Source organism: Epargyreus clarus, unplaced genomic scaffold (assembly GCF_041222505.1).
Source record: "Epargyreus clarus isolate Ecla_fem2 unplaced genomic scaffold, WU_Ecla_fem_2.2 ptg000017l, whole genome shotgun sequence".
Classification (NCBI taxonomy): Eukaryota; Metazoa; Arthropoda; class Insecta; order Lepidoptera; family Hesperiidae; genus Epargyreus; species Epargyreus clarus.
The window spans coordinates 13,181,920-13,203,812 of NW_027332225.1; the positions used below are offsets into that span (position 1 = coordinate 13,181,920).

At 40.6% G+C, this 21,893-nt stretch overlaps 1 protein-coding gene across 6 annotated transcripts; it reads left to right on the top strand.

Annotated features, from left to right (window-relative positions):
• Positions 1-290: 290 nt before the first annotated feature.
• On the top strand, positions 291-21,208 carry LOC140748891 (ral GTPase-activating protein subunit beta). 6 transcript variants are annotated; one of them, XM_073081802.1, is made up of 29 exons: positions 291-587; positions 939-1,097; positions 1,616-1,853; positions 2,289-2,523; positions 2,865-3,025; positions 3,985-4,127; positions 4,525-4,645; positions 6,195-6,374; positions 7,321-7,410; positions 7,514-7,639; positions 7,722-7,799; positions 7,994-8,159; positions 8,488-8,697; positions 9,025-9,215; positions 10,365-10,466; positions 11,835-11,969; positions 13,277-13,498; positions 13,760-13,866; positions 14,244-14,403; positions 14,839-15,025; positions 15,854-15,983; positions 16,073-16,174; positions 16,758-16,963; positions 17,821-17,980; positions 18,461-18,594; positions 18,841-19,040; positions 19,111-19,197; positions 19,365-19,584; positions 19,794-21,208. In XM_073081802.1, the coding sequence occupies exons 1-29, from the start codon at positions 552-554 to the stop codon at positions 19,903-19,905; spliced, it is 4,398 nt and encodes a 1,465-aa protein (XP_072937903.1). In that variant the 5' UTR covers positions 291-551; the 3' UTR covers positions 19,906-21,208. The 6 variants fall into 6 exon arrangements, with proteins under 6 accessions (XP_072937903.1, XP_072937898.1, XP_072937900.1 ...); XM_073081797.1 differs by lacking the exons at positions 291-587; positions 939-1,097; positions 1,616-1,853; positions 2,289-2,523; positions 2,865-3,025 and adding an exon at positions 3,646-3,727; XM_073081799.1 differs by lacking the exons at positions 291-587; positions 939-1,097; positions 1,616-1,853; positions 2,289-2,523; positions 2,865-3,025 and adding an exon at positions 3,646-3,727 and having other exon boundaries at positions 18,844-19,040.
• The last annotated feature ends 685 nt before the right edge of the window (positions 21,209-21,893 follow it).

Genomic DNA, 21,893 nt, shown 5'->3' on the forward strand with positions numbered 1-21,893 from the left:
CAGAACTATTCCTGAAAACTATCAGGAACTATAGAACTCATGTGCATGCGAATAGAACTCTCATTTTTTAGTGCTCTGCTGGCAAATGCTGTGCTAGTTTCACGGACACGGCTCAGAGCACAAATAGATAATTCTTTAAATTATTTAGACCTCCCTGTCCTCCCTCACACTACAGCATTTAATTCTTATCTTTATTTAAATACATTACATGATACTATATAGTGAAGTTTATTATACATATTCACGAAAATAAAGATAAGATGAAGATTAAGTTAGACGATTAGATTAGACAGACATGACAGGTGACAGGTGACATTGACAAACGACACGGGCTGTCATCCAAAGCGAAAAGAGAAAAGTATTGGAGAAAAAATATTTATTCAATATAATACTTATTTAATAAACATACTTACTAGCACTTATTAACTAAATAAAGTATCCAAACGATGCTATAATGAGTGTCCTGTAAATTTTGACTGTTTTCGCAAATCTCTCCGTAACTGCGCGTACAAGTGCGTTGAACTGTCTACACCGTTAGAAATTCTTTATTTATGTATGTGGGAATTTTCAACAGAGTCAACAGCAAAGTGAGTAAAACAGTGATTAAGTTCAGGATACTATTATTTTACAAGTGTATTTACCTTTTAATATTAGTTTGGCATTACATCAATTGATTAAATATCAATTATATAGATTTAGATTTTAGCGCAGAATTACTTTTTGTTAATTTCTGTTCCTGTTACATTATTGCATTATATATAACGGATATTACATGTAGAAAATTTCGTGTAAAATTGGTGGTTAATAAACTTTTACATTACAATATATGCGGTGACTAAGGGTGGTTTTTCCACCCACTTTTCCTAGCTATTGTAAGGTCTTGTTCAATTGCATGTTATTTTATACTCATATACTTATACATCATGGTGTACTTTTAGGGCAAAGAGAGTGACGGGATGTACTCAGAATGGAGCTCCCTGCCCCTAGAGGGAGGAGGGCAGGGTGTGCTGGGGGCAGTTGGGGGCAGGGATGTAGTGCTGGCTGTGGTGCGCCAACTGGCCTCTCACCAGCCCAGCCCTCTTACAACTGATTCTGAGGTATGTATTCGTTTACTATTAAAATTTTAATTTTATTAATAATTTTTTAATTTAATTTTTTAATCTTCGAAATTTGATATTGAATATGCCAATGTTGTACAACTGGTATAATTTGGCAATAATTATTTATTGTAATAAAGCAATGATAAGCAGGCATCTGGCAATAGCATTCATGTCAATTGTTACTTTTTTGGATTATTTATTTATATAAAGAGTTAGAGTATTAATGTGTAATGTTTTAGTGAAATTATTTGTACATATTGTTGTAAGTCATATCAGTTGCATCAGTAAAGAGTAAAATATTTAAAATCATTTTATAAGCCTCTTGTGTTAAATTTGCTACACTTATTAATCAACTTTATAATGTTGGTTTTGTGAAAATTCACTATCATTATTTAGACCAAATATTAATAAAAGTATAAGTAAAAATCACTATCATTATTTTTACCAAACACACTAATAAAAATAGAAGTTTAAATGGTAAGTTTAATTTTTTTTTATTTTGTTCATCAACTTAGGTGGAATGGGTACTAGAAGTGATCAGATACGGGCTATCCCTGCCTCTCACGGAGCACGAGGCGCTGCGCGACTGCGTGCGCGTGTGTTGCTCGTGGCTGGGCGCGCTGCTGCCGCCCGCGCCCGCCGCGCAGCCGCCGCCGCCCGCCGTGCCGCCGCCGCTCGCCGCCGCGCCGCACCGCTACGCCACACGTATACTGAAGCATCTGCACAACTTGTTTGTGCCAAGACCTAATGAAAGTAAGTAGATTAATTGCATACACTTAAATTTTTTATTTAGCTAAACATGTTTCATAAAGTATGACATAAACATCACAAATTAATAAGGCCTATGTGTATTAATTTTTTTGTGTAAAAAATGTTATGCTTATTCTATGTGAGAAATTTTGTTATAAACTATGGGATGAATAAATTGTTATCTTTCTTACAAGCACTCCCATTCATATATCAAACGGATTTGGGTGAGTTATTAAGAAAATGGCAAAGATGCTTCATGCCAATTGTTAAATTCAAATTACGTATACATGTACACACACATGTACATGTACACATACGATTACATATACAAATTTATTTTCCAAAATCATGTGTTACGTCTAGCATACCTGCATAGCTGAACCACATAGATACATAATTATGACACTTTATTAGAGCACATTTTGATTTCTCAACCAGGCGCGGATTTGATCAGCAAACAAGCAGTGCTGTGTCACCGTGTGCTGCGGTTGGCTCGCTCGCTGGCGGACAGCGGGTCGCTGGGCGCGCGCGAGTGGCGCTCGCTGCTGCTGCTGCTGCTGGCGGCGGCGGCGGCGCTGCTGGCCCCGCCCGCGCCGCTGCACGGCTCCGCGGAGCAGCTCTGCGATCGGGTGCTCTGTGTCCTCTTTGAAGTGTGGATATTGGCTTGTCATAGGTGCGCAATTCCATTTCTTAGATTTACCTTACTTTTACGCTCACCATACATAACCTTTTAAATGATTATGAACGATGATGCGACCATCTCCGTGCGGCTTGCGAATCTACGCGTTACTAAAAAACTTATCGACCGATATAATATAAATATTGAAACGTTACTTTAGTGGTAATATATCAGTGGTAAATTCTAGTTTTGACTTGGTATTTTTAGATTGAACAAAGGCATATAGTAATAACTACATAGTTCCTACTAGGGAAAAAGTTTTTTTCTAAAAACGGGTTTAAGCTGTAACATATACAGCTATGAATAGCTTTCTAGATAAGGTTTAATTTTCGTAGGTGCTTTCCGTCGCCGCCGCTATGGCGCACGCTTCGCGAGCAGTGCGCCCGCTGGCGGCACCGCGCGCCGCTCGTGGAGCAGTGGGCGCGCGCCTCGCTGTGCCTCACCGCGCGGCTGCTGGCGCTGCTGTACGGCCCGCTGTTCCCCGCCATGCCCGTCGGTACGTACTGTGTGCACTGCTAGAGCAGTGTGGAGCAGTGGGCGCGCGCCTCGCTGTGCCTCACCGCGCGGCTGCTGGCGCTGCTGTACGGCCCGCTGTTCCCCGCCATGCCCGTCGGTACGTACTGTGTGCACTGCTAGAGCAGTGTGGAGCAGTGGGCGCGCGCCTCGCTGTGCCTCACCGCGCGGCTGCTGGCGCTGCTGTACGGCCCGCTGTTCCCCGCCATGCCCGTCGGTACGTACTGTGTGCACTGCTAGAGCAGTGTGGAGCAGTGGGCGCGCGCCTCGCTGTGCCTCACCGCGCGGCTGCTGGCGCTGCTGTACGGCCCGCTGTTCCCCGCCATGCCCGTCGGTACGTACTGTGTGCACTGCTAGAGCAGTGTGGAGCAGTGGGCGCGCGCCTCGCTGTGCCTCACCGCGCGGCTGCTGGCGCTGCTGTACGGCCCGCTGTTCCCCGCCATGCCCGTCGGTACGTACTGTGTGCACTGCTAGAGCAGTGTGGAGCAGTGGGCGCGCGCCTCGCTGTGCCTCACCGCGCGGCTGCTGGCGCTGCTGTACGGCCCGCTGTTCCCCGCCATGCCCGTCGGTACGTACTGTGTGCACTGCTAGAGCAGTGTGGAGCAGTGGGCGCGCGCCTCGCTGTGCCTCACCGCGCGGCTGCTGGCGCTGCTGTACGGCCCGCTGTTCCCCGCCATGCCCGTCGGTACGTACTGTGTGCACTGCTAGAGCAGTGTGGAGCAGTGGGCGCGCGCCTCGCTGTGCCTCACCGCGCGGCTGCTGGCGCTGCTGTACGGCCCGCTGTTCCCCGCCATGCCTGTCGGTACGTATTGTGTGCCGTGTTCATTGATAGAGTAGTCGAGTTGCCTCATATGTTCACAACGGTAGATAAATCTATCTTGTATCGTGACATTGTTTTATGCTTGGGTACAAAATACTTTAACAATCTTTACTCACCCACAGCTGAAGAAGACATGAACTTGGTGCCAGCTGACATGAGTTCCGAGGCGGTGATGCAGGCCTGGTATCGTATCCTTCATACCATCGGTAATCCTGTTGACCTCTGCAGGCCGCATCTCATCAGTCAAACTCCAGAGTTTTTGCAGGTACTGCGCAAAAGATAATATGAGTGTTTACTTTTTAATTTTATTTAATTTAAATGAAATGTTTTTGGTCAATGTACAGAGAGATTTTTGTGGAGAAGTTTGTATGGATGGTTAAATTCTAAAGTATATAAGGGAATAGTATAAATGCCTAGAGGTTTATTGTGGCACCGATTTTGACCAAAATCAAAACTGTAAATTTGCAATAAACTTGCTTGCTTTTATATTTTTTTATATAAAAATTTCGTTTATATGGATTCCCTACTGAAAAATAATGACGTGAAATAAATGACACATAAAAGAAAGGGCTTACATTCAAATAAATATTTTATGATAAAAATGTATGAAGCGACGATTGATCATGAAACCACGGTGACAACGGATTTGTGTCGTGTGCCAGTACTCGATCTCAGCGGAGGAGGGCGCGCGCGAGCCGAGCCAGCACGCGTGCCTGGCCGCGCTGCCGCACATCTTCCTGCGCGCCATGCGCGGCCTCGCCGCACACGTCGACGCCTTCCTCGGTAAATAACGCTACGTTCCCTTGCCTAGCCGATGTTCGGATTTGGAAAGTTAATTGGACGTAATTTACAAAATGGATCCAACCCACAAAAAACATGTGGAGATGCCATTTGTGATAGTATCACAAATGGCATCTCCATATCAACTTTCGTAATATTATGTAACGTTATGCAAAAATTATTCAAGCTGCATGGTACATTTTTTCTTTTGAAATATACAGATATCAGTGATACCAACCATAAATTAAGCAATTTAACTTTTACTAAAAGACCTATTTTCTCAAAAGTTAGTTTTTGTGGTTGGATCTATTTTGCATAACTACGTCCAATCGGAACAGTTCGCGCTAAACTACTAGTCCGCTCTGAAGTTGTTGCGAGAAGGTGTAGTCATATAATTTGCTATGGCGACGCGATTCATTTCTATATTCAGAGCGGACTAGCAGTTTAACACGAACTATACAATCGTAAGACAATAAAGAATGCTTTATGTTTAGTTACTTAATTTTTGAATTGTTTTTAATGTTGCCATAAAGCCATAAAGCCAATGTTGTTTAAAATTGGCTTCAAATTACATCTTTAAAATCTGCCTTTTTATTACAAGTTATGAATATAAAACATTCACCCTATGTCTTACAATGTTAACTATTATAATACACACAAACATAATATGTTAAAAAAATAGTAAACCTAAAGTATAATTTTAAAGTAGGTATAATTTTGGATAAAATGTAATTATTTCTGTTTGAAACTAAAAGGCTTTTGGTCACATTCAGAATGGAATATAAAACTTGGGTTTTCAGCATGAAAATTTTATAATATTTCATATTTTGTAATTAGACTTTACTAATGCTTGATATGGGGATGTACTATTAGTAAAATTATTTTTAAATAAGGTACTTTAAATGACTATTCTTTCTCTTTTTTTAAGCCTTTGGAAATATAATGTAGACTTCTTGTAGCAAAAATCTACATTACGTGTAAATTGTATTTCCAATGAAACTATGTACTTTATAATATTATGTTTTCTACTTGTTATACTTTCTACTCTTTCAATGCTATATACAGCATACTGGTGTTCGGTGTATAGTGTAGAATAGTTTTCACCACGGACCTTGAGCTCTAAAAGTAGTGGAGGCATTATTTTGAGTGTGTAAAAATAGTATGGAATATAGGGAAAGTTCATTTTACGTGCCTCATACTGAGTGTTGGGAATGTAATTAATCTGAGATTTCTTGATTTCCAAACTTAAGTCGTGTTGTTATTGCAATAGTACTGTCATGGTTATTATATACTAATTTTCATTAATAACACGGGGTTTTCAACATTACTTTATATATTGAAGGTCGGTCGCCGAGCAGGACGAATTTCCTACAATGACCTCTTGACTAACTGCCAGAGGTTATAAACATTTTCTCTAAAGTATATCTTTATATTATTGCAAAGTGGTAGAGTGAGAAAATACAATTTTAGATAGATGTCGAGTGTCGGGTAGAGCTCAAGGTCGGTGGGGGTGTGGGTGTGCGAGTGACGGGTGCGTGCGTGGTGCGGGCAGGGCGCGGCACCGAGCGCTGGCTGGTGGCGGCCGAGGGCGGCGGGGCGGGCGGCGGCGGGGGCGGGGCCGGCGGGGCGGGCGGCGAGCGCGGGGAGGGCGACGACCTCACGCCGCCCGCGCACCGCCGCCTCGCCAAGTCCTTCAGCGCCGCGCGGCCCCGCGACAAGCCCGCCGAGAGAAGTACGACACGAACACTGTGCCGGGGGTGTGCTGGTGTCGCCAATGTTGACGTCATGCTTAAATATATTCATATATTTATTGAATCTTATTAATTGAAATATTTTTATAATACTATAATTAAAAATAAATCTACATTAGAGAGACATCTATGTTAAAGACCGTTTTGTTTATTTCATTACACGGTCGCCAACATATCCCCGGAACTTATTTTCTATAACAACAAAAAACATTGAATTTCACGTATCATTAAAAATAAAACACTTATTTTTATTTTAAAATCACATTTAACATGGCGAGTGATGTTTTCTAGAACTTACATTTTTAATTAAGTTTTACTATTTTCAGCGTGTTTGCTTAGTATCCAGTGTTTTAAAGTTAATTTGAAATACTTTAAACATTACCTTTTAGTTTTAAATGCCATACATCTTAATACCTAAGGCTTGTGTAATACAATAAAATGTTTAATATAATTGATATATGCCCTTTCCTATTGCATATATCTCATGCTAAATAAATATAACTTATAGCGAATATTGTACATACACTTGAAAGTAGAAATGCACACAGTAGTTATGTTGAATAGTTGTAGAGCACTTAGTATTAGATCTGTAATTATTGGTTGCGGATGGTACATTAATATAAAGTCATTATGTATGTTATGTACAGCCAGCCCCAGAAATGAATTAACAAATCAACATTTTTAAAAAAGATATACCCAAACGTTTAAGCATCATAATTAGATAAACACCAATACCTGCAAAAATAGCTTACAATCATGTGCTGCAAATTTAGCTGAATCATATGAAATGTTTCAACCAACTTTTACACATTACTGACTATTAATTCGTTCTTAGACAATAGTCAGTAATTTCTGAGGTTTAATATATGTGTACTCGTATTAGTAGATTATTTTTCATATAATACAATATTGGTAAACAATTTTTAGGTACTCCACGAACGTCACTGATTGGATTGACAAGTAGTCGCCCTTCGAGCGTAGTTCCGACTACTCCACCTAATTCCATCTCATCGCAAGGTAAGAATATACAAATATTTTTTGTAAATTTTACGATACGATAATTTAATGATACGAGCAACTGAATAGAAATGTTGTTATATTGTGTCTTATAACATTGCAGTAGGAGAGTCCGAGAAACCTCCTCTTACGCCTTTACGCCCGAAAGTGAACTCTATCTTACACCTCTTTGGCGAATGGTTGTTCGAGGCCGCTCTCATCGGGACTACGCCTGTTCAGAATGTTCCACGTAAGAAAATTCATAATTTGCATAAATATAAATATGTTATATACTTAATGATATGCGGTGTTGATCTTAATGTTTGTTGCAGAAAGAGCTGATGGCACACCCCCTCCACCTTCTCTCTCGGATGCTACACATAAATTGAATATGCTGAGTTATCAAGCAGGTAAAAAAAAGGATCGCTTTATTTTAATTCTTTAGAAACATTTTATTATCAATAAACAAAAATATCCAGGACTAGAGGATTAATTTCTTAACAAAATGTTTTTTTTAAGACGTGTAAAGTCACTAGTGCTCACTTTGCTCGTAATAGTGACATATCCTTTGATTGTTCAGATTTATAGAGTTGTGTTGTATCAGGTCGCGCGGTGGCACTGGGCACGCTGTGCCGCGTGCTGTGCTCGAAGCAGTGCCGCGAGGCGGTGCTGGCGCCGTACCTGGCGCGCGCGTACGCGGCGCTGCAGCGCGGCCTGCGCGACCCCGCCACCGCCGCCGCCGTCGTGCTCGACTCCGCAGACATCTTCCGGTACGTGCCGCGCGCCGCGCCGGCCCACACACACATTCACTCTTACACATAACCATTCACTCTCACACTTACCTACTCTTGCTCTTTTTTGACACACACACTCTCACATTCACTTCAACACACGCGCTCATGCACGCAAATGTGTCAGTCGTGAGCACAATGATTATGCTATATGGATACCAGCGTTGCAGACGATTCCGGTTACCTGAAACGCCTTGCTGAGTACAAACTATTTTTATTAAAATAATAATTATTTTTATAATGTTTATTTACACAAGAATTTAATGTTTTTCTTATTTTTTTCTGATGATAACTATATTGTTTCCAGGCTCGACCTAGATGGCGTTCTTGTCTTAGTGCCGGACTACATAACGGCTTTGGACCGGATCCTCTCTGAGCGAGAACCGAAGTTGGAGTGTGGATCCATTGATAAGCGAGAGTTGCGCAAGGCTGCTATTAGTATTCTATTGTCGTTGGTTGCCTTCCCTTATCACTACAAGGGCCTCGCGGTACCAGAGTTTCCGGGGTGTAACGAATAGTAAGAACATTTTTACAATTTTTAAGCTTTTTTAATGAGCAACTAACTTAGTTCGGCCTTTTAGTTGGAAGTTCGAGGTTCAAATCCCAGGCACATGTCTCTGAATTTGCAAAGTTATGTGCGTATTAATTACACTAGTTATTGCAATGAAGGGAAAATATCCTGTTAATTTTTAAATTATGTACTTAGAATAGATTTGACACTATCAAAATGCAAATAAATGGCAAATAAAGATTTTGAATACACATTGATAATTTTGGTAATTCACGCGAACCAGCTAGGAATGCGTACCGCTCGTAGAGCTCAACCGTCGCGTGCGTGTTGCAGCGCGGGCGTGACGCTGGGCGAGTTCGCGCGCGGGCGGCTGGCGCTGCTGTGCGTGTGCGCCGTGCAGGCGGAGGGCAGCGAGGCGCTCGCCGCGCCGCTGCTGGCCGCGCTCTACCTCGCCGTGCGCCACTACGCCGCCGGCGGCAACGCGCGCAACGCCTCCACGCTCTCGCACTCCACGCACTATAAAGGTATACGCCCGGGACTGACGCAGGTATTGTCTTACGACAGTCGATATACTAGTCTAATGGTCAGAGGATTCCGGATACAAACTCCAGTCGAACAGACATGAAAGTCAAGAATTTGCATTTATTTTTAAATCTGAGTGTGTATGCACCCACGGCACAGGAAATCCTAACATGAGACTATAAGCGTAAGTAGCGTTAAGACAGGATTGTGTTACTTTATCTGAATCCATTAAATGGTTGCTGCAACTAAATAAAACTTAACGAAAATCTTACCTAAAATCAATTACTTAGTCATATACTGCCTTAAAAATTACTTGAAATAAAAAACACTTAACTCATGAAAATATTTATAAGGTGTATTGTACATTATCCCACCTCTTCAACTAGGACTATAAGGAAAATACTCTCAAATGTGTTACAGGTGCGCTGTAACGTCAAATATTTCCACCATTCATTACATTCTACACCAAATTATTAATCATTCAATTTTAACACATTATTCAAAACGACACTGATCACGCTATATTTTCTCATTAATAATGTATCATGTGACTAGAACAGATGCAATTCACCACACCTCAGTTCCACCGACACTGGCTATTCACAGGTTTGTTACTACACCACACGCTAAGTTTTTGTTTGCTTCGCTGATCACAATAAAAAAATGAAACGATAAATTGGAAAACGAGTAATAAACAATTTTATGTATTTTCTAAAATATTGCAAATATCTATGGATGACAAGAACATTATATGACATGTCTATGGACACTATGTAAAAAGGAATCGTAATTTAAAGAAATAACAAAAGGAAGAAAGGAAATCCTATATGGATAAAAAGATAAACAGATCGTAGTTTCATGTGAAACTTTTAAGATTACAATCAGGGCCGTACTTGATCGTGTGTTGACACTATTAATTAGTTACACGAGCCGCTAGTTATCTTATATATCAATAGATCAATAGACGTCCGTTATTGATAATCAGTCTATCTGATATATTCCAACAAAGATCAAAATTTGACAATTTGTAGTAATGAGAAATTGTCCAATATCAAACTTTGGTAGGCAAAAGGATAGATTGAATATTAATAAAGAGCGTCAGGGGATGTAGATGTGGTACTTAGCCCTATTGTACGGAGTGGGTGTTCTAGCGCGGTCGGACGGCGGCAGCGGGCCGGCCAGCGCGGAGGGGCTCTCGCAGGACGACTTCGCCGCTGATGTTAGGGAGCTTGACCCCAACTCGCCTGTTTTCGGTAATTTTGCACTTGTGTTGCTCGAACTAAGGGATAATATTTGACAAACAATTATTTGCTTAAATATATCCGCCATCCGGTTCGGAGGACCAAATTTTCAGTACATTACAATGATTGAAAATAGAATTGGCTTGAACTATTTTCAGGAGTTTGTTAAATATTATCCTGCAAAGAACACGATGTTTTAAGACCCAAATTGAAGAAATCTTTCTCGTTTACCAATATTTAAAACCAAACATACCTTTGTGTTTGAATATTATATCAGAGTGAATGGCAATCACATCGTGTTCGCTTATTCGTTTTTATTTTATGTTGTTTATGTTATTGCTTGCTAACATTTTCTTTCATATAGCATTCATATTGCGTGTGTTTTATCATATTATAATCATTCTTGATCACTTCATATCAGTATATTTCATTTTCGTAATAGTAATGAAAATGATTTTAAATAATCTGACGCTATTTACAAGTGTTTTTTCTTATTTGTGTTAGAATAGTTACAGTATTTACATATAGCCTGTAGACTATTATGTTATATATTTATTACATAATGTAGCGATTTATTGTATCTTAAAATATATCTCTAACGTTATTGATTTCGATAGCATGATTTTCATATTGAGTACTACAGGTATTATTGTATAGTCCGCGCCAAACTTCTAGTCCGCTAAGAAGTTGTTGCGCGCAGGTTAAGCCAGAGAGCCAATCCGGTCGAACACAACTACAAGCATATACTCCGTAGCAATAGTAAGGGCACACTAACGCAGCTATGTATCCGTGGGCGAGAGCAGGCGGCGGACGGGTGCCGGGGGGTCCCGCGTTGTCTTCGTCTGGCTAACATCTACAATGTGCGGTTGCGACGCGACTCACTTCCATATTAAGAGCGGACTAGAAGTTTGGCGCGGGCTCTACTATATTCCAAGAAATTAAATAAGTTAAAATAGTTTGAAGGTGGTAGAACCCTTTGTGGTTCGACTCCGGCGGCACCACCGCCACACCTATTTCTACCTAATAACAGCAGTGTTAGGCGCTGCTGTGTTCCGGTTTGAAGGGTGTGGTAAGGGAGACAGACTTTTCCGAGGCGTTCCAGCTTAGTCCTCAGGGGTAGCGGCGCATCTGTGGCCGACCTCAGGTAGGAATATCTAATCCTATCTGGGGTTGATTACAGATGTCCATGGGCGGCAGTAGCCACTTACCATCAGGTGGACTGCATGCTCGTCTGCTACCCTTATATTATAAAAAAAAAAAAAAAAAAGTTAATAGTCATCTGAGAAAACGCGTCGTTTGATCAGCTAGGTTTCAAGCAAAAGATTATTTGATCCCAATAAAACGTTTTGTGTATATCGTTATACACAAACATTATCCCAGGTGCAGCGCTCGTAGTGCGCGCCACGTATCTAGTGTGCCACCGCCTGATATCCTCGTGGAAGGGCGACCTGCACGTGTCGCTGGCGGCGCTGGAACTGCTGTCCGGCCTCGCTAAACTGCACTCGGCTAAGCCTGGTAAGTTTGTTTGAAAATAACGTTAGTGATTGTATTGTTTGTGCTGTTGATTTGAACTACCCTGATCTTTGTAACACCATGCACATATTAAACGCGAATACTTTGTTCTTATGTATCAAAAAATATACTATTGATTTTTTTGTCAAATAATGATTGTTGGTTGCAGATGTGTGTTTTTTAAATACAATAATAAATATTTTTGTAAGTAAATATCGTCCGTAAAATACACCATATTATGTGACACTAATATTGACATCCAAGTAATGCTATACATCATTGACGTTAATAAATAGTCCTCCCTACACCGCAACAATATTATTTAATTGTAAAAAATTAAGTTATCTTGAATTTATAGTGTTAAGGATTTGATGTGTAAATGTATTGAAATGAAATGAAATAGACCGATTTGGAGTAAATTGTAATGTTGCAATTTTTGTTTGCATGCAATCTAGATTTTGTGATAGGTGAGTAATGTTAGCTTACACAGTATACATGCACAGCTAGTTTTAATTACATACTAAAAATGGCGTGTAAAATAATTTAATATCCGCATGAGGAAATGTAATTAAAGTAGGTTGCTGATTTATCTTCCTATCTATATTTAAATATATAATAATATTGATTTTGATTATTATCTGTGTGAATTGAGTTATAATGTCGTGAAAATTTTGAATGTTGGTAATACAAGAGAATTATTATAAAACTAAAGTAAGAAAATAAGTACCTGCACAGTTAAGTTAGGGCCGGATGTAAGGGAGGGCAACCGGGGCGGCAGCCCCGAGGTCTCCACAAAAGAGGGGGCCCCACAATAGAGACGTCGGATTTTTTTTTATTCCGACTAGTAAACAATAGTAAAAAAATATATATTTTTCTTTGATATTTTTTTACCTGTTTTACCCTTATTAACAGTAAAAAAATTTTTTTAGAAAATTTTTTTTTTTGTAAAAAATTTTTCATTTTATTCGAAAAATAATTTGGGGCCAGGGGGCCTCAACTCCTTTGTTGCCCCAAGGCCTCTAGACCTCTAAATCTGGCATTGAGGGAAGTAAAAGGTAGCATATATTATTTTCACATACTTGAGATAAATTCGACAACACCACAAGTGTTAAAATTTGTCAAGCCGTTTGGGATGTAAGGCGTGACAAAAATGACATATTTTAAAATTCGTACGCTCGAAAAATATTACCTTTCGCAGTCGAGTAAAAAGAGGGTAAGAATCCTTCATCAAACGCGGGTGCAGTTTCCACATGTTTAATCCGCCAGATTCTTCAGACATGTAACACAATACGTGTGTGTATGTGCAACAGAGGCGGTGGAGCGCAAGCGCGCGGTGCGCTGGATCTGCGACTACATCTCGGTGCAGTGCGGGCGGCCGCCGCAGGCGCACTCGCGCGACCTGCACTCGTGCGTGGTGGCCGCGTACGCGTGCCTGGCCGCCTGGCTGTGCGCGCCGCTGCTCGCCGACCCCGACTGCCTCGCCGCGCTCATGGAGGTCGTCGAGCTCGGCATCGCCGGCACCAAGAGCCACGGTACGTGCTATATACAGCTAAATATTAAAAAAAAACGTGTATTAATAGCACTTAAAAAAGTTTTACTTTAATAACGTATCAATCGCCGACCAGACAAACAAACTCGTCTGTATATTCCTGGCACTCACGACAAAGAATATCCCATTGTAAAACTAAACTGTAGGCAACATTTTTAAATGAAAATAATACAAAAGCTAATATATAAGTTGTAATATCAACAAGATATTCATGTATCTTACTAGATTTATTATATAATGGCAGGTAAACCAGGGGAGCCCCCGAAAATGAAGGACGAGAAGGAACTGAAGCCGGTGTCAATGCGAGTCCGTGACGCCGCTGAATCACTGCTCATGTTGATCTTGGAACAAGTCAGTTTTGGTGGAATATTAATAGATAACATTTTGTTGTATTTATCACTACACAGTACACAAAATCATTAAAGAATTTTAATACGCCATTAAAAACTGACCATTGACTGCATTTTCCAATATAGACTAATATATTGTAACAATTCTGTGGTAACTTTCCATAACTCGTCTAGAGATGGCGCCACAATTATTTCTGAATCACACTATCAAAGTTTCCTAAACATTTAACATACATACAATTGAGACTTTCTGGTATTGCCTTGCCCTTGATATAATCTCCTAGCCAAATTGAAGATTTTCTTTAGCTGAAATATAAGTCGCATCAGTATTTGCTTAAATATGTATTAGCGTGTAACATAATGTGTGTGGTTGTGTAGGCGGGCACGGGCGCGGGGTCGTGGTGCCGGCTGGACGAGCGCTGGCTGGGCGCGCTGGGCCACGGCCGGCTGCGGCACTACGCGGCGGACGGCAACACGCTGCTCTCGCTGCTGGAGGAGCCGCTCGCCAACAGCCAGGAGCCGCAGCCCACGGTGGTCGGTGAGTGAATCATTTATTATTTAAAAATGATTTTGTAACTTTTTTCAGCATTTAAAAAAATCATCGGTTTGTTTATTCGTTGATACATATAAAACAATGACTATCAAACCATTGATACGATATCTCACTGTGAAGTACACATTCAATGCACGTACAGTCCTGTTTCAGCAATTTACACCCATTCATTGCTTTACCTTAGAATTGTTAATTAGTTCGCAATCGGTCATTAAACGTACCGCGCGTCACTCACCCCATTTTTACTAAAAACGAAAAATTTTAACCTAAAAAATATTAAATTAAAAAGTTTTTAGTTTAATATTTCCATTAAGTAAGGAAATATAAAGTTTCAAAATTTTATCTTTGTTTTATTTAGTTTATTTAAACGAATACGGTCTATTTCGTACAGTATGATATCCAACCGTGTGTCGTTCGCAGTGATAATCCGCAACGCGTGGGGCCGGTACGCGTGGTCGCTGAGCAGCCGCGGCGCGGCCCGCAGCGCGCGGCGCGGCGGCGCGGCGTGCGCCCGCCCCGTGCCCATCGCCGAGCCGCCGCCGCGCGCGCCGCCCGCCTGCCGCGCGCTGCCCGCGCACCCCGCCGCCGGGGACCGCGCGCCCGCGCTGTCAGTATAGTACACACTGATATTATATAACTGAAATCACGGAGCATATCTATTCGAGCGAAATTGCACGCATGCCGTGTGTAACTTTTTTTTTATAATATAGGAGTAGCAGACGAGCATGTAGTCCACCTGATAGTAGGATCCTGCCGCCAAAGGACATCTTTAATCAACCCCAGATAGGATTAGATATTCCTACCTCAGGTCAGCCACAGATGCGTTACTACCCCATAAGCCTAAGCTGGACGTCTCAGAAAAGTATGTCTGCCTGACCACACGGTTCAAACCAAAACGTAGCAGCTCGTAACACTAATCTTATAAAGCAAAAATAGGTGTGGCGGTGATGCCACCAGAGTCGAACCACATAATGTTATACCACCTTCAAATTCCATGCATGTGTGCCTTCCTTTGATAACTCCTATCCATGATAACTTGTGGCATAACTGACAATCTGATCATTTTCCGCTAAGTTTGCGGACGCTTACGCAACTGCGTCACCTACATAAAAACCGCACCATTGCAGACTCAAGAGTTTTAACATAAATCGCGTCAACGTTTGTATCGAGATATGTGACAAACACAGAAACAATGCGCCATGACTTCTCACCAGCGCCTTTTCTGTGCACGCCGCAGGCTTGTAAGCGTTTCTATAATAGCTAATTATTGCTATAAAGCGTAACATTTATATTGCAAGCTGATTCACATAAGTTCGTGTCATTACATACTGCGCAGCCATATTAAACAATGATAATTAATTACAAATATAACATTTAAAACACATTGAGCATGCAAGTAAAATATTACAAAAATGTCCATAATTACACATCACAGAGACGCTGCTTTCCCAAGCCTCGATGCCGTACTTCGTCAGCTGAATGACCCGGAGGCACCCACTCTATTCAGGCTTCTTGAACAACAAGCCGTTATTGAAAAACGTGTGCGAGAAAGCGAAGATAATGTTGTAAGTTCATCCTTATTGATACTATTAGTATACAGGCATGTTAAATTTTATCCAAACCAAATATAAATTTCAGTAAATATTATTTCTAGGTGCCTGATGAATATGTACCTCCAGAGCCTGTTACGGAATTCCAGACAGCGAGATTATTCTTATCTCATTTTGGATATTTGAATATTGGAGGTGAAAAAAAGGTAATTTTATTCGGTTCATGATATTTTTATTAAATCGACGTAATATTAGAAATCGTGTAAAGGTAATGTAATGTAAATTGTAATGTAATGTAGGTTTGCATTTTGATATATTAACACTGATCGTGAAAAGTGAAGAGTAAACACAGAAACAAACTTGCTATACAGTTGTGAGTGTTGCTCGGCGCTTTCTTTTTTTACGTGTACGTGAATAGGCATATGAATATCAACATATCGTGCTGTTTTCCATTAACACAAAAGTAAATCTGAGTTAGTAGTTCACGAACTCTAATTATTAACTTGTATGATTTGAATTATATAAAATGTAATTTAATATGGTCATTTTTAATATTTGTTATATAATATTTTGCGGGACGAGTGAAGTATAGGGAAATAGTATAGAGAAATTTCGATATTTTACCATTTTTATTATATACATCCATCCATTATACGATTTACAAGTCATTTAGAAGCCGTTTTATGGATATCTGTGGTGCTGTAGGGCGTGTCACCGCGGCACAAATTACAAGTCATCCGAAAGCCGTGTTATCGAAACAAGTGACAAGCGTCGTAACGTGTGTGTCAGGGCGCGTCCCCGCGGCTGGTGGCGCTGGACGGGTGCGCGGCGGGGCTGTCGCGCGCGCTGCGGCGGCTGGACGCGACGGGCGCGCGCGCCGCGCTCACCGCGCACGTGTTCTGCGCGCGCGCCGGCCAGCGCGCCGCGCGCGACATCGTGGCCAACGCGCGCGACCCCGCCGCCGTGCCGCCCGCCTTCGTGCGCATGCTCAGAGGGTTACATTATACCATATTTATTTTGTTATGATATAGGAGTGGCAGACAAGCATTTGGTAAGTGACTACTGCCGACCAGGGACATCTCTAATTAACCCCAGATAGGATTACATAATCCTACTTGAAGTCGGCCACAGATGCGCCGCTACCCTCCGACGACTAAGCCAGAACGCCTCGGAAAAGTATGTCTCCCTTACCACACCCTTCAAAACGGAACACAGCAGCGCTTAACACTGCTATTATTAGGCAGAAATAGGTGTGGCGGGGGTGCCTCCGGAGTAAAACCACAAAGGGTTTTAATATTTTCAAATGTTGACGTAATACACAAATGCATGCGCGTTCATTGCATTTTGTAATGATATTACAGGTTATTGTGTATTGTTGATTGAATGATATATTTATTAAAACTATCCATAATATCGAACTTTACCTATGAATCTTATGCACATTACTATTTACTGACACAGCTATACATTTTGTAATATAAAATTAAGGTAAGTATTTTATTACTTTACTTGAAAATTATTTCACTTATGAATACACCGAAGTATTCGTCAAACTATTTACTATACAATCTGCCGACTAGCAGTAAGTTTCATTGCTTCATTTACGGCTTAAAAGTAGTTTGAAGATAGATTCAGAATAGTAAATTGAAAATCATATTTTATACATTACATTCTTCTTAATAATCATGTATTCTTTTTAATGTTACGGTTTTATCTCTTATCCATAAATTTTCATACGTCTAACGCGAACCAGTGACGCACGAAGCATTGGGTTACACTAACAATAATAATAAAACTTTGCCCAGAATATATTTTTTCAATTTCTTCCTAAATTTGTTTCTAATAAAAATAGTCTGGGCACGCCGGTGCGCGTGCGCGGGCACGGCGGCTGGACGGGCCACGTGCGCACGTCGTACGACGCCGAGCCGCCCGCCGCGCCCGCCGAGCCCGCCGCCGCGCCGCCCGCACCGCCGGAGAAGCTCGCGCCCGCCATATACGACGGCCGCGAACAGGTACAATCCGCGCCAAACATCTAGGCCGCTCTAAACTTGTAACGTAAGGGCACACTAACGCAGCTATGTACCCGTGGGTGAGAGCGAGCAGCGGTCGTCCCGCTAATATTTACAATTTGCTATTGCGACGCGACTCGTTTCTATATTCGGAGCGGAGTAGTAGTTTGGTGCGGACTCTAACAATAAACTACTCTTATTTAATCAAAATAATAAAATGAGTCACGTAAGAAATTTGGACGCCTGCATAATTAAATAAAATTAAAATAAATGAAAATATAAGTATATACCTTTTTTGTTTTTCTATACTTTATTTTTTTAAATTTTATATCACATTAATTTCAGGCCATTACGTGTTTATTATATGTCATTCGGTACAAACTAATGTAAACTTTATGTGATTAGAACTTTCTCAAGTTACTAACTGATACTTATTATTAATAGGCCCCTATGTAATGCTAAATATAACAAATTCGTTAATAGGTACTCTACTGGGCAGACTCGACAGATGAGATAGCGTTTGTAGTTCCATCTGGATATGAAATTGAAGAGCAAGACGAACAACAGCAAAACGATAGTTTGAAGTCTGATGTTGATGGCTCATGCTTATCTGTCAAGTGAGTTAATATTTTTTTCATTTACTTAAATTAATTTTCTATATGCATTTCTACATGTATTCAATGTATTGGATACTGATAATAGTCATGGTAAAACATAGTCTGAAAATTTTGAATGTATGTAACATTGAAATGACAGACAGACAGATATCGGAGGCTTAATAATATTGCCTCGGTTTTACCTTTTGGGTGCTCTACAAACTGTTGCATGTACTAATATATTATAATTTTGTTCTTTATGCGCAGTAGGGGGTCTGGCGAGAAGTCCGGCGGGTCCGGCGGGTCGGGGTCGTGCTGGGACGTGTCGGGCGCGCCGTCGTACGAGCGCAGCATCAGCGAGTCCGAGCGCGGCGACCGCGCCGAGCGCCCGCGAGCGCCGCTCGGCGACAAGGCGCGCGCGCTCTCGCTAGAGCTCGATAAGAATACGCCGCCCGCCGCACTCTCCGGTACGTGCACGACGGGGATAAGTGTTTCGGTTGTATAATAAGGAAATAATATGAGTATTTTTATGTACAGGTAGTGGAAGAAGGAATAGAGATTTCACGACAAAAATTCTGATCGTTTGGCTGGAAGATTTTGAAGATCATCTCAATTTACCTATCGGTATGATGATTGTGTTTATATTATTACAATTTGGCTTATTTTCCATTTTTTTCTGGGTGCTATGTTCGTAGAATATTAAATGTACGTTTTATTATATTTTAATATCTCAAGTTTTTGATTAAATGTAATTTATGATTAAATATGTGGTGTTTGTCGCGCGGTCGTAGATGACCTGCTGCGGTACTGCGAGTGCGGCGTGCCGTGGCGGCGCGCGGAGACGCGCGTGGTGTGCGTGAGCGCCGTGCGGTCCGGCCTGCTGCGCGTGCGCGCGCCGCCCGACGCCGCGCCGCTCGCCGACGGCGCGCTGCTGGCGCCGCGCCTGCTGCCCGCCGCGCTGCGCCGCGCCGCCAGGCACCTGGCCCGGCGCGCCCGCCTGCACACCGACCTGTGAGTACACGCGCGACACCCGGCGAGCTGTGAGTACCACACGCGCTACACCTGGCGAGCTATGAGTACACACACGCGGCGAACGCAGCAAGCCGCTGTGCGCACACACATACTTTACAACTTTACATCTTTACAACTTTTTTACAATATATAGAATCAAACAATTATTTCCTTTTAAAATATATTTATCGTAACATTAATATGTGCAGGTATCAACCGCCGCACGTGCGCAGACGTCACCTGATCCAGGACATCGCGCAGCAATTCAAGAAGGACCTCACGGAACCAGAGTTATTGGAATCATTGTTCCGAGCTCCTTAAAATATGCTTCGCTAAATTATTTTTGTTAAAAGCTGGATTATATTAACGCTTAAATATAAGTATCGAATATTTACAATATCAAAATTGCATATAATGCTTCCAATTATTTAATTACAAATTGCTTCTTTATATATTATAGTAATTTTTGTTCAAATTTTGTTGTAAATTTAAGTCAAGCATTTCTGAATACCTTTTAAATTTGCGATACGGTTTTTTATAATAATTCTTATTCCATAAAATAAAAATCTGTTTAAAGGTGCGCAATGTGCGATTAATCCAGTTTGGTTTTGTTCTGAAAACTGCACACGTCACAAAAATATACTCAGTGACAACGATAGTCGATGCTTCTTAGTTGCAGAAGTGCCGCGTTACTGCGTTAAACATTACCGTCAAAACATTACTGCGTTAAACCTTTATTCGTCCAAATAATTATTTTAGTACATCAATTATGACTTTTTGATGGAGCTACTTAAATTTCATATGAATTTCGTATGAAATTTGAGACGGATAATATTATATAAAGCAAATTGAATGTGATAAAATCTCGAATATTTTATAAATATGTATTCTAAAACACTATATCTTAAAATATGTGAAAGAAACGCAAATATTTATAATAAAAAATGTTTACTCTATCGTTGTGCGAACGATATCTCATTTAAGAAAATTTAACAGATGTCAGGCGCAATATTCCTATTATATGATTTTTTTCTATGTCCCGCTTGAGATTTTAATCTTTGCTATATGTGTATTGTATAAATCTGGGTTTTTATGTCAAAATGCAACTACATAATTGCTGTACAATAATGTTTTATGTATGCAAAGAAAACACAAGAATATTATAATGTAAACGTCGTAATGTGCATTCGTAATCACTAATACGTTAAATTTGAATATTGATTATTATTATAAGTTTTAAAATGTTATTACTTTGAAGACTGATATTTTATTCGTTTGAAGTTTAATCTGTAGTACAACTGCAAAGACATAGCATAGTACATAGGCTTACAGCATCTTTTGCATTACTATGCCTATTACTTCGATTCTGAAACTTGGTTTTTAGGCCAGGAATTCCAACTTAGTTCTCAGAGATTACACATATTCGGGATCTATTTCTAACACTACTCGCCCTTATTTGGGGAACGTAGAATTCACTCCAACAGAGTGGACATTTTGTTGAAAAAGTCAATGTGAAGTATTAATTTTAGAATAATGTACTTTTAAATAACATTCCATGTGTATTATAATCATTGTGTACTTTTAATTTTACTTAACCAATAATAAATTATTTGAAGTATTTAAATGTGTTTTCATTTATCTGTTAAGTTTCCGGTATTCATTATGAATCGATATAAAAATGTTATAATAGTGGGAAGTAGAATACTTTTAGCATTTATTTTTTGAGGGAAAACAGCGTGACATAAGGATTCCTCATGGACTCATTGGTGGATATACGAGGACGCGTCTATAAAAACCTATACGTAGAATAGATACGTATATTCATCATTGCCGTTTCGTATCTAAGTATTGAACCTGGAACTCAGCGTGTTAGCCAATAGGATACCAATTAGATATCTTTGCATCAGCGATGAACGAGGTAGCTAAACTAAGGTAATGTGTGTCAAATCCACCATAAGTATTGCTTTATTTTAATCTGTTTCACTTACCTTAGGGCGTCTGATAAAACTGACGCTTGTGTACGGAATGGGTGTCCGCACCGGACGGTCTGGGATCCGCCGCGGGTCCTTACTACCATGCCTATTAATAAAATTATTGCAAGTCATACGACAATCCAGCCTGCCAAAGAGCTGTTTCCGTGGCCGTTTCCATCTGCTTTTTCTATTTACCACCGAACATGTAAAGCGAATACCTTGTGAGTAGGTGTTGATTTTACCTAAAATAATCTGAAATTAAAAATGAGCCTATTTATTTATGTACAAAAATAACAAATACAGTCTGTCCATATTAACAAATACTGTCTGTATGAA